We start from the raw sequence: 14,381 nt of genomic DNA, 5'->3' as shown, positions 1-14,381 counted from the left end.
AACCTAATCACCGGTGTTATATTTAGAGATTGGGCCATTTAAAAGTGACTAGTGCCTTATTAAAAATACCCCAGAAAATCCCTTATTCCTCCTTTGGTGTTAGGAGACAGACACAGACTATTCTGGATCCTTGATCTTGAACCTCCAAGCCTCCACAGTATGAGAGAAATGCACTTCATATTGTTTATAAGCCACTCAGTCTATGGTGTTCTTTTATAACTACCAATAGGAAGATACTCCTCACCTTCAAAAATCCCAAAGGACCTGAAAAGGCTAAATTTTGTTTGTTGATATTTATGAGCTAAGCAGACAGAAGCTGCTACTAATAGTGTAGTTGTAGGAATTGTGATCCTTCACCGATTATTGCCTCTTTCTTAAGTAAAAGAGATCAAATAAGACGGACTACCTCTTTGGAACAATTGTAAATTGTTTTAACCTACATATATAGAATGGGTAGTCCTTTGTTTTTCCAGTCTTCTTATTCTCTTCTATTCGATTATTGCACATCTTATTAAGTTGGACAATATTTTTAGAAAGACTGAGTTTCAGGCCACTTTTTGTTTTTGAGTACTAAGTCTTACGTGCAGTAGCTTATTGCTGGGAAGCTGCTTGATTTAGGGAATTGATTGGCTTATCGACACACCTGTAGCACTTAGAAACTGAAGTTATCCATAAGGCAGGCTCCCAGGAGTTTGGTTTTCTTTCCTAAGTGGTGATCCATCAATGTAATCTTCTTTGAAGAAGAAATTATTTACCGTAACATTGTTTTCTGAAAATGCATTATCAGTGATAGATCGCTGCAATCTACTCTTCCATTAGCTTGTTGGTAATACATTCACTTCACTGCCTTTTTTATTCTTACAATATCTAGTTGTTAAATTTCATAACTAGAGCTTTGGAATCATGAAATATCAACTAGCTATCAAATAGTCTTAGTTTAGTATTATATCAAATAGCTCTGCAAATTTCAGTCACTTACGCTAGTACTCTTCTAATGGAGAAAAATCTATCATAATTCTTTTAGAAAGTACTGTGCACAGAACTGATTGGATGTCTCTCCAAGGTAAGAGAAGGCTAGTGATAAATCAAAGCTATATTAATCTGTGAAGATTGTGGAAAATGATACATCATTTCTTAAAAATTCCAAATTAAGTAGTAAAAATATCTATTTGAAAAAGCACATAACAAATATTTCTGTGTGCTTACTGCAGTGATTACTTAATAGTATCTAGGTATTTGGGCATGCCAACGAGAGGTATGTAGCTATGGTGAAAGTGACTCAGGACTGTCAGAGTACAGAGATTAGAGAAGAAGGGTTGGGAGAGATCTGTAACAATTAATGAAATATGAATGAGTTGTGTAGCTCATTTTATGTCCTCTCATAATGTTTTAAACAAGGAGAATCCAACTAAGAAGCAGATGAAAATGCAAGATTATTTTAAGATAGTGTTTTTATTTTTCATTGTTAGTAATATTTGCTGATAATCAACTCTTGTGCTAGTATTTAAACATTTTTATAAGATCTATGGGAGGATAAATGCATTTTTTTAAATGTTGGGTATAAATTTTCACTGAGTTAATACAAAATCCAGTTTTTACTAAATTTTGATTAGTATTTTTTCAATTTTTTTTTCTTTTTTTGAGGTAGCCATTATTTTTCCCTCTTTGCAAACTCTTCACCCTGCCTCTTATTTGACCTTTATACTGTCACCCACATAGACCTTAAAAAATACTGGGTGACTTTACCAGGCAAAATTGTCCTCCTTTTGCCCTTTGATCACAGAAATATCTTGACTTTCTAGAGAATAGCAAGTTTTTTGGCAAAGCAAATGAGCAATGAGAGAGACAAATATTTACAATGAGAAAATTTTTTAGACCTAGACCCAAAGCTAAATGCAAAAACATTTATAGAAGGAAAAGTTTTCAGAGAGCGCTGAAAATTGGTGGTAGGTTTAAGTTGTCAGTGCATGAACCTAGGAAAACAGCCATCATCAGGTTCTTTCTGTATCTCTATCAGTGATTTTTAAGCCTGGTTACACATTGCAAAAACTTGAAGAGCTTTTCAAAAGAAATTAATGCTGGGGTTATGCTAGCAGAGATGGTGACTTAATTGGTCTAGATAGAGCCTTGGCATCTCAATATATCTTTAAAGTTCTGTAGGTGATTCTACTGTTCAACAAGTTTGAAAAACACAGATTTACTGAACAAGAAAATCGATTAATAGAATCTCAAGCATTGAATAATTACTAGATAAAAATATTCAAACCCACTGGTTATGCTTCATAATTGTAGATTTCCTATTTATTTATAGAAATAGTTTATACATTTTAGTAGTTTAATCAGCACTTAACTGGCTTCATGAGCTGTTCACACAGGTTCAGAGTAGGGTGTAAATTAGTGATTCTTTACTTTGGGTAAATGTTAAATGTTTAATATCATCTGGTCACAATCAGACCTATTCAATTCAGAATCTATAGGGTTGTGAATTAGGCACTCAATATTCTTTAAAATTCTTCTTTTTTGGTCCTTTTGGTATAATTAAAATGTAAAGCCAAGTTTGAGAACAGCAAATACAAATTTTTTTTTTTTAATTTGGTCTTACAGAAATGGTATCAGTCAGGCATACTCTCAGTCTGATTCTTGTTTTCTCAGGATATTATTGACAGACTTATAATTTTGAATTCTGAAGCTAAGATTCATTCTTTATTCAACTATGAACAGTCACACATCTTTGGTTTAAGGTAAGGTACTAAATTTTACTTGATGCTCTTTGCTGCAACAATAGTTATGATCTTTACTTTCAAAAAGACTTTAAGTTCATTTTAAAAATGTCCACTTAAAGGTAATTTATTGTCCTTTCAACATTTTATACTATTTTATGTTCTATATTATGGCATTTAATTTCTGTATTAGAGCATCTTCCAATTTTGTTTAATTTGTTAGTGGTATTTTGTGGACTGTTCAGTTTACTCTGGAGTAAATTGGAGTTTCCCTCTGTAGATTTTTGATTATATATCTGCCAAAATATTGTCCTGAAAGAGGCCTAAACATTTATGGTTTATCTTGAAACCAAATTTTTCTCCTTGATGTTAATCATTACTCTTTAGCTTTTGCAGGAATTTTTTTTCTATTTGAATTTAGATTCCTGAATATTCAAATGATGGGGGGAGAAGGGAAATAAAGGTGCTTGGACTGCAGAGACTCAGAATTTTTAGTCATATAGATTAAAGACCCTACTTAGACATGTAACACCCTATCTTTAAATTGCTATCTTTGAAAGTACCTGAATTAATTACATTTTCCATAGATTTGTGATTTTCTCTTTCTACTACCGAATTATGCTTTAGTCATAAATGGGGATCAGTGAGAATGTTCTACCTAGGAAATATGGCAATTATTTTTCTAAAATTTGAATTCTCTGGTATAGTATAGCTTATAGAATACACAAATATTTTAGCCATTTACTAATAGCTGAAGTTCACTTCAGACTTTCTAGATCAAAAAAGGTAAGTAAAAAGCTGTAGCTATTAAAGTTGTTTGGGTAGTGTGCCTTTTTTCCAAAATGGATTTTCACATTAAATTTTAACTTTCAGGGTATAGTATGAGATAAATCCTATCATGCAGTATTGAAGAGTGCTAGAAATAATCCATTCAGCAGAACTTTCTTTACATAGTTTGAGTCACAATTACAAAATGTAGATTTGGCCTTTGTTTTTGATACTTTGAATAATTTTTTTTTTCTGTGAGTTTTCTTTTCTGTAAGAGTATTTTTAGTAGCATTCTTTTGGCAAAATTTTAAGTGAAATTTTATTAAGACATGTAAGAAGCAATCCAAGAAAAAAATGTTCCTGGAAAACATACTACTTTCCTAGAATGTCCATATGAAGTCATTTTATGCTACACTAAGAAATTTGCCATTGCCAGTGTCTGCCATACATTTGCCATGCAGAGCAGTGCAGTATAGTAGTTAGCTGCAAGGACTGCTTGCTATTTACAAGTTTTGTGAAGTGGAATATGGGTTTCTATATATAAAAGGGAGAATAATTATATTATATCCCTCAAAGAGTTATGAGAATTAAATGTGAAAAATTAAAGGGCTTACAACAGTGTGTAACCCATAATAAGCCCTATAAAAGTGTCAGTTATGGCTGTATTGATAATTCAAGTGCTTCTATGCTGTTTGTGTTTTACTGTGAAATGAATTTTGTCTTCATTTTCAGTTATCCAGTAGTTTTCACATGCTGCCAAGTATTTTGTGGTTTAGAGTGTCATCATTCAGACAAGTGACAAAATCACTTTATGAGGAAAAAGTATTTTGATTTTATCGTCTTTTAACAAGTTTTTTTTTGACAAGAAGTTTATTTCATTGTATTTGAAGTTCATTCTTATAACACTATTCAATTAAGTTATGCTTCTGAAGCTAGATAATATACTTTTAATTTGCTGATAGTTTCAGGCTACCAGTGGTTTTTAACTAATTTATATCATAGCTACATATTTTATAAATCTCATATTTCTGTGTCTTTTGGATTCTACTTGTGTCTTTTTCTCTCATTCTGAGTGTCTTGCTTATTTCTCGTCGTACATTCTTTGCACCATTTTCTTCAGGAGATCATCCCATTAATGTGTTTGATATCTAAATTTCACATTGTTTTATTCACTTTGTTTTTCCCTCTGCTTTAAAGATCTAGAAGGAGCATGAGTACGTTTGATCCAAGCCCTGTAGGTGTGACTCAATACTTAGATGTGGTTACTCTGAGGCTTAGTGAAGTGTGTATTTTCGCTTTCCAGTTGCATCACATTCTATTAAAACTTCCTAATATTTGATTGCCAAATGTATTTTTATAGATCTTACAGTGCACAACTGATTTACAAGAAGTCTGGTACTTTGGCTAACCCTATCCTCATTGTTTCTGTCCTTTCTACTACTGTCATTGGCCTACAGACATGGCTTTCTATGTACAATTTACAAGGAAACAAAAAACTTACAAATAGCTGCCATTCTAGTTCTCTACTACAGCAAATGTATCTAAAAGCTATTCACTTGCTTACCTCCCTTGACATCACAGTCTACTTAGTTTTGATGTTGATGTGTAAGAACTACACATTCTGTTCATCTTCTATGTAGTAGAATTTTAGTTCACATATTACTATTAGCTATCAGTAGTACTTCAGAGGGTGGACCATCTCTTTGTGTGTGCAAATCCTCTTCCTTTTCTTCTCCGACACCACACAGTTCTAAAACTGGCGTTTCTCTGCTTTTGCATTTTCTAAGAAATCTCTGTATGTTGGAATACTCAGGATTTGATCCTGAGCCTACTAATTTTCTATGCACTCTGTGTCTAGTTTTCTATTTACATTTTTGCTTGACATCTCTAGCCTGTGCTATTATTTTGAGTACCATGTTCATACATGCAAATGACATCTCAATTTAGACGTTTTTCAAACTTCATTTCTTAACTTGTCTTAAAGTCTTGCATCTCCTCCCATAAAAACATATCCTCCATTTCCATCTCATTAAGTGATCCAATCATCTGTTAAGTTCCTTATGCCTAGGAATTATCTTAAATTTTTTTCTTTTCTTTTAAACACAATTTATCTTAATTAACCTATGCAGGGAGTTACATATAATAGAGATTCTACCTAATTCTGAAAATGAAGTAACACTCAGGAAAATCATTCTGGACATGTTCTATGCATGATAGTAGAAGAAATACATATTATTCCTTATGAAAATGATAGCATAATATAGTTTGCCTTCAATATGCTATTTTTTCTCTCTCTATAGTAGTTATTTCCTCAGAAATTAATGTTAAGAAAGACTAAATGTTAAGAAAGACTAAAACCTATCAAGTGGTTTGAACATTATACTTTATTTTTAAACCTTAATGCCCCTTAACTATGATGTTAAGGACATTAGTGCTGTAATTGGCCTCCTACCTGACCTGTCTCCATTGTGTTTAAAGGGTATTTTCTTGCTATTTCCTACTCTTCTTTTGAGTCAGAAATCTTATTTTCCTATCTAATGAAAAGGGAGAGAGCAGGGCTCTTGGTATAATAACATAAGATATGCAGTGCCTTTTATATATTACTGCAGAATATAATACACACACACACACACATTTATTTAATTTACTCTTCTCTTTTACCTAGCCAATATTTATTGAGAACTTATTATGTTCTATGCTAGATATAAGGGTTGTAATAATGAGTAATTAAGATATGGTACTCATTCTCTTTATCTTCATCACCTAGTGAGGAATTAGATAGTAAAATAATAAAAAAAGAAAGGGAATTAGGCCCTCCCTGGTGGCGTAAGGAGTTAAAGCACAGTACTGAGAAGCTAACTCCACTTCTGCCTGCCCTGGAGGTGACCACCTGGCGTGGCAGACCTCTCCTGACCCGCCAGCTGCTCCCCTCAGCAGTGTACTTTGTAGATATGCCTGTTCTGCTCCCTGCTCTGTCTCTGGTGAAGCCTCTCGCCGCCCCTGAGTCTCTGGCCTGTACCCCAGTTCTATATACACAAATAAATAAATCTTAAAAAAAGAAAGTCAATTAATGCAGGGCAAAACACATTCTTTATAAAGCTCCCTACCTTCCCATTTTAAATAATCAGCAATTCCAGATTCCTTTGTGTGGGGTTCAAGGAGCTACATATATATATATATGTATATACACACACATACACACACATATATGTATATATGTATGTATCACCATCTTTCCTCTATACATTATTTTCTACCTTTCCTCAGCCTGAACTAATGTGATGGTTTGATAAGAAATCTTATTTCCCTGAAGCACTATTGGCTTTTGCCTCTGTCTCTTATGTCTTAAATGTTACTGTCTCTTTTATTCCTCATATACAAATTTGAGTTTAGGGCAAAGCTTGCTTTATGTATTATTTCCTCCACAACTTAACATAGGATTTTGTTTTCACCTACACATACTTAACTTTTTGTCATTCACACAATTTAATATTTTATTTAGTTCTTCTCCTGAAAAAAACTTAAACTTCCTGAGTTATCTCATTTTCTCTTATTTTTATGTCTACCACATTACAGTATTATCTTTTTTAATTTGGTTAACATTATTTGCTAAAACTATTGGTTGATCAAAACAATTGCCTAGAAACCTTTAAGTTTTAAAGGAAAGTTATACTTACTCCTAAGACATTTTATTTGAATATAAAAATGATATATTTCATGGAGAATCATCTCTTCATTATTAATAGCTTTCTTTATGTCAAATTACAAAAAAAATTTAGAATATAGAATTGTTTATTTTTAATGTAATGACTCAATTAAACATATATATTAAAATTTAATGTGCTAGGCAAATTTTAATATAATTCTCCTAAAATATTTTCTATCTTCATTTGAAACTCTTATGTGACCTATTTATTGTTAATTTCTTCAAAACAAAACCCCAGAATTTATATTTACAGAATAGTCTTTAAAATTAGTGACCTGTTGTTTCAGGTATTATACATTATCTGTAACAGTAAATTTTATACACAGTATAGTGAAATTTTGTGCATAACTGTCTTTTTGTAAAAGTCTTTTAAGATAATTTTAAGAGGAAAAGTAAAAAAGAACATATAGTTGTTTAAAAAATGTTCACTTTAGAAATAGTTCTTATTTTTCAAAATAATAGAAAAATATTAATAACCTTTTATAACATATCATCTATTTTCTATTCCCATTTACCCAAATGCTAACTAGACTTAAATCTGATTAATATTAGTAATGAGTAATAATTTCAAAGTTATCTCATGTAATCTTTTCAATAACAGAAATACAACTGGCTTAAATCCACATTTTGTATTTTGTACATACATGTGGTTGACCAGACATTCAGACATATCCAATATTTAATTCTCTTCTATGATGTTAATTTGAAAAAACAATCAAATGATGTTTTAGTAATTGAGATAAAGAACATGTTTTGAATTCTCATCAAGTAGAAATGACAGGCAGAGTTTATACTGCAGAGAATTATGCCCACTACCCTGGGCACTTGTCCCTACTTAGTGATATGATACTTAAAAATTGACATACAAAGGAAATAGTAATTAAAAACAGAATCATTGTTCTCCTTTTGGTAAGATTCAACTTGGCTATTAGTAAACCTCTGGGTGCTTCAATATGTTCAAGATATCTTTCAAAACAAAGGGATTAGTCTCAATTTATAAAATTGTATTCCTTCAAATAGTATAAATAAACATTCATATTAAGAACATGTTGACTTTCATTTCCAGAAATGAATTGAAATTCAGTGATGTTGTATTTTAAAAATAAAATTCTATGTGCTGAGCATTAAAGAAACAAATTTCTTTTGGAACTTATGAGCTATTATAGATACTAACTTGGCATTACCACATCTTAAGTGTCACAAATTCTAATTTGAATTTCTAAAATTCAGAAAAAATATAAGCTCATTTTTTTTTTCAACTTATTTGCTATCTGTACCCATGAATTAAAATGATGTGACACTCTATAGGTTTTATTTGGCCAGCCTAATTTTAATATTAGTATCTTCTGTTAAATTATTATTCAACACATGTATATAAAAAATGCACAATTACTATTTTGATTATGAGGTGTTGCTCCAGACTCCATGTATACTGTCTTTTGTTGTTAAGCATAGAAGTTCTAAATTCCAGGTCCTAAGGTTTATAAAATTAGCTAATTACAGACCTTTAAGTCATAATTTTACAATATTTATTTATTTATTTTTAATTTTGTGTAGATGAACTAGGGTGTACACCAGAGTTATGGGGGATTGAAAGGATTCACCAGAAATAGAGTGGGGAGCAGAACAGGCAGATATACTGAAATACACTGCTGAGGGGAATAGTAGAGGAGACAGGAGACATCTGTTGTACCATGTGTGGGTTAGTTCTCTGTCTGGGGATTGAAATCAGGCAATAATAGTGATAGTGCTAAGGTTTAACCCCCTAGGCCACCAGGGAGGCCTTGATTTTGCAACTCTTAAATCACTGTGGAGTGCAATATAAGAGAAAGAAGAATGGGAGGATTGAATGATGAGAGGCATATGTGTGTTGTATTTCAAAACCCGTCCTTGCAATGATGTAAAATTTCCACTTCCACATTAAACTGGGTACTCTCTTTGCATTTGAAACAAAATAATTCTTTTTGTTGATAGTTGGGCATAAGGATCAAGTATAGAATTTTTGGCATCCTGGTTTACTTAGGGCACAGTGGACTTCCCTGAAGACAGCACTCACACATGGTTAATATATCCTACCACATTGATAACAAACACATTCTGACAGTGGACTGTTCTATTGATTATAACTAAGCTATGCTAATCATGCTTAGTGGTGCATGTTTAAAGACATATTGACTTGTCTCTGGGGGGAGATACATAGTGTTATAGTGATAAATTGGCTGTTTGTAAATTATTTGGAGTTACAGACTACCAAATTTTGTTTTTTTTTGGTGCCTAAATAGCCCTTAGTGTATTTATATAATATAAATAACTATAATGGAACATACAAATATATGCCATTAATATAAAATGAATGCTAATGTTATATTCTTAATGTGTGTGAGAGTATACTGCTAGCTATTTATAGTAGTAACCACATATATTTTTAATTTTAATTCTTATTGAGTAACATTGCTTACAATACAATATATGATTTGGTGGTAAGATTATTACCTCTTTAAAAGTGTGCAACAACACAACACCCACCACCATCAACAGCACCTGAAACCTTTACCATGGACCACTGGGCTTCCACTCCCTTTTATTCCTCCCTCCCCTCCATTAACTTCAGTTCTGCAGTTAGATTTTAGGGTTCCTAATGGATTGTGGATAAGTCTTAGGAATCCATACTGACCATAGTTAAAAATTCTTTGCCCTAGAGTACTGTGCATGATTTGATTCTTTTTTTTTTTTTAACACAGAAATATACTAGCCTACTTATACACCCATTTTCATAGGTCCATAATGCCAGATTTCTATGTTAAACCTAAATTAACTTTACTCAGGAAGAGTTTTATTTCAATTTTCCAATGTAAACTGCTATAGGATAGCAATTGGCTTATAAATTTTCTTCATAACTTTACCCAAAACATTTTCCTTTATGACAAAAATTAAATCATATTGGTTCACTTTCATTATATTACAAATCCATTCAATAAAACAAAGTACTGAAGACAGTTTAGAACTCAGAAAACACATATTTGTGTTTATTAAATCTATTTGATTTAACAAAACTAAAAGATTGAATAAAGGTCCAGATTCTGTGTGGCATAAATTTACTTTCTACTCCAGCACAGTCTGTATTTATCTTTTGGGGCAGAGAAAATTCAACAAAATATTTGTTTATGGTCTATGTAAGATCTACCAAGCACTATTTTTCTTCTTATGCTTTTATTTAAAGTATAAATGTGCATAGTTCTAAAAAGTCAGGTAGTATGGAAAGTTTTTAAGAGTGAGGAGTAACCAACCCTCTGGCCAGTCTTCCTCACCCCCAAGTTCTCCTCAGACTGCCACTTTTTACTTTTTTGAATTGTTTCTTACTATATTTACCTGGAAATAATGTTTATACTACATGTTTTAATTTTTAAACTTTAGATGTTTCTCTTGTTTTTAGAGATTTAGAACTTTAAGATTTAGATCACCTCTGCTTTCTCCTTCTCCCTGCTCTAATGATTAATGCATTGAAAGCTAATAGACATGATTAGGTCTATATAAATATTACTCATTTATGAACCAAGTAATATATTATAAGTGTATTCCTTTTTTCCCAGTATTTTTCCATTCAAATTTTACCGTATCTACCAATGATAAGCCCACAGACTAACCTAAATATATATACTATATATAGTACTATATAATTTATAATACTATATACAATACTATATATACAGTGCTATAAACTATGTATAATATAATACACAACACTATATATTCTATATAAAATGATAATATCCATCTATATACACACAAACACACATAAAAATAATAAAATGTCTACTACTGCCTATCCTCTTTATAGTGTTCATTATGTCCCTGATACTGATTTCACATTTAAGTGTCTTAATCAAAACAGCCTTATGAAATAGGTACTCTTATTACTCCATTTTCACAAATCACTCAGTCATAGAGAAATTATGTTATTTGTTTAAAATGACTTAATAGTGAAGTTGGTGCTTGAATCCAGATTGCCTGGTTCCAGAGAATGTAATGCCTGACCTATATACTGTGTGCTTTACAACAGGAATGCTGTTAAGTACCTTGTAATCAATTTTTTGCTTTATAGTCTCAAGACTTTCACATTCTTGAAAGCAGGGGACGTGTCCTATCCATGTATGTTACAACATAAATGATCAGTAAACTAAGGAACATCAGATAATTATTTGTCCTTTTTACTTGTATTACATCCTTTTGTTTCATTTTTACCAGAGGATCTTTAAGCCATACATGTCAGCCTTCCTGAGATTACCCTTCACTATCACTCTGGGAAGTGCTTTTGTCTCCTGTGTCTTAAATGTTACTCTCTGCCAGTTCAAGATATAGATTATGATTTGATTTTCTTTGGCCTCCAGATTTATTACTCTTAGCATTAGTAAGGCATTAATTTTTCATTTGTGTAGTTTTCCTACATAACTAACAAGTTATCTCACATTTGTTCCTACAAAAATATAATGATAAAGACAAATACAACTGTACTTCCTATGTGCCAAGTATTATTTAAAGTTTTAAAGGTTATTTAAAGCTTAGAACTCCGAAGCTCCAAACAGTAACAATACTGATAACATTCTTTTTCACTTGCACAGTATAATTTCCTACTCACAAAATACTCCTACCCTCTTCCTTAACAGACATTGGAATCTCTCCGGTGTTAGTAAAATTTCATTCCTTTATAGTTCATTCTCTAACACTTATAAGTAATATTTGTACATATATTCATTGTATGAAGTAGGAAATAAAGGAAAAACTAAAGTCTTTTAATGTATAAAAGTGTCTTTCATTTTGACAAAAATGAAATAAGTTCTAAACTAAGAATGTGTCTGAGGTGGCAAAAATCAATCTTTTTCTAACTATTTAAACACATACAAACACAGACACATTTTTTAAATTTACCTGTGTAGCTTACCATTTTTATGTAAACTAAGCTATTAATAATTTAGCATTTTTTCATAAAAAAACTGAAAATATACCTTCAAAACTTTTATTCAACTTGTGAGTGAATTTGTATTTACCTTGAATAAGTGACTTTATTGGAATACTTCTTGATATAACCATATTGCTTTATATGTGAAACAGGCAACAGATTTATTTAATAGCTTTAGGAAATTTGAATTGGAGCTAATAGAAATTAAACCTGGTAATGTTTTCTAGAACATAATAATACATAAGTTTTGAAACACATTTTTCTGTTCATTGGCCTTTAACTGTGGAAATCTGTACACTTCTATTCACTTTGTAAATCTAATCTTAATGTTATGGTTAGGCTAAAAACTCAAAATGGCTTTTATTCTATGTTTAGTCTAGCTGCTAGTTTATACAAATATTCTGGCATAAATAAGCTATTAAGATCTGTTTATTAGATGATTACATAGTTGAGTAGTAAATGACATAAGTGTTACCAAGAATCTTTATATATAATTCTTTAAAAATGCATTCTTTTATTAGGATTCTGAGTTAGTTCATTTGTTGAATATACATTTATACTCCTTGTGGGTGTGATATATTTTCCCCACTACCCATCTAGAATAGCACACAACTTTATGAGGTGTTAAAAATATAAATATTGAGTAAAATATAAACATCTTAAACTGCTGTAAAATAAATGTCCCATATAACTCCAATCATGCAAATAGAACTTCCAACCACTATGTTTTTGTTTGATCATGAAACCCTCCCTGTTCCCAATAGTGCTTTTTAACACTTAAATTTGGGGCTTACTTTGTATATTATTATCTAGTTATGTATTCCTAAGCAGTACTTAATTCTGCTTTATATTAATGTTATATTATGTATATTCTGTTTTATCAGACCTTTTCTGCATCTCAGGTTTTCTAAGATGACTGTTTCATATACTTTATTTTCTTTGCCATATAATAATCTTTCATGTGGAAATACCATGTTTTGTTATAACAGGTGAGTTTTAGGTGATTCCAAATTTGGTTTACTGTAAAGTTACAGGAAATCACATACCCATGAGCACAAAGAGGATGCCTAAGAATGTATCTACCACAGAGCTATTCTTTCAAAGGATCCTCTACTCCCCATTCTGTTAAGAAATTACCTGATATAAATTATTGCTGTAGATTTCTTGCTATAACATCTGCTTCTTGAACCTCTACCTAAATATAGCCTATTCTGTACATAGCAGCCAGAGTGAGCCCATAAATTAGATGATCTCAGTCTTATACTTACAGGTTTTCTCATTAGGGTGAAACCATTCTCTAGTGTTTTCTCATGTCAACAAAGAAAATTTCAAAATTATCATAAGTGTCTTCTAGAATTCTGTGTGATCTGGACCCCCTATGTTACTTTGACTTTATCTCCTAATACTTCTGCCTTGCTTATTCCACGCCAGCTACATTAGCTTCCTTATCATTCTTCAGATATGCCAGATATGCTCTCATCTTAAATACTTGCTTGAGTCATTTGTTTTGCCCCAAACACTTTTACCCTAGAAAACTTCATAGTGTGCCATTGTTCCTTTTAGGGCCTAACAGAAGTGTCACCCTGTTGATGACTTTCCTAACTAACTTATTTAAAATTGGATACTGTGATCTAGACTTACTGCCCCTTTATTAGAAATCCTTATTCACTTCCCTTCTTTAGCTGTATTCTTGCTGTGTTTTATTTTAATTATTTTATGTTGGCCATTGTCTTTTCCTCTCCAGTGGTTTGCCTTTCATACAGTCAAAATTTTTGTGTCTATATCATTGGCACTAAACACAGTGGTAGGGACTTAATGTTTTTCAACCATAGCTCTTAAATTAAGTTGAATTTTCTGTCAAGAAGTATTGGTTTCCAAATAGAGTATTACCATTTTGTATTAAGCAACATTATATTTCCTTTCAAATAGCATGCCTCTTTATTTTGTTGTTGCTTTATTTATTTGTTTATTTTGCATTGGCTTAAACTTCTGGACTGAAGTTAAATAATGGAAAAGTTTCCATCCCTCATGACTTTAATGGGACTACTTTCCTGTTTATGCTTTTAGCTCTTGCATTGAGATAAATTTGTTTTTTAAATCAAATTAATGAAGTAAATATCTCTAATTTAGTTAGAATATTTTGGAGTACAGGGAATAGAAAGTACATGTTGTCTTAAATCAAGTAGCTTTTAAGCCTCTGGTCAAATGATTATATGGTTCTTTTCTCCTA

At 31.5% G+C, this 14,381-nt stretch overlaps 1 protein-coding gene across 1 annotated transcript in view; it reads left to right on the top strand.

The window, feature by feature from the left end:
* The window catches only part of TBC1D32 (TBC1 domain family, member 32), a 95,310-nt gene that overhangs the window by 28,738 nt on the left and 52,191 nt on the right, over positions 1 to 14,381 (top strand). The window contains exon 11 of the mRNA XM_012722895.1: positions 2,653 to 2,741. Coding sequence (XP_012578349.1) covers positions 2,653 to 2,741 — 89 coding nt within the window. The remainder of the gene's footprint in view (positions 1 to 2,652; positions 2,742 to 14,381) is intronic.

This window comes from Condylura cristata, unplaced genomic scaffold, assembly GCF_000260355.1.
Source record: "Condylura cristata isolate star-nosed mole 26May11 unplaced genomic scaffold, ConCri1.0 scaffold00001, whole genome shotgun sequence".
NCBI classification, from domain to species: Eukaryota; Metazoa; Chordata; class Mammalia; order Eulipotyphla; family Talpidae; genus Condylura; species Condylura cristata.
Note: the sequence above shows the minus strand (reverse complement) of the source record. Positions and strands in the feature narration are given on the sequence as shown.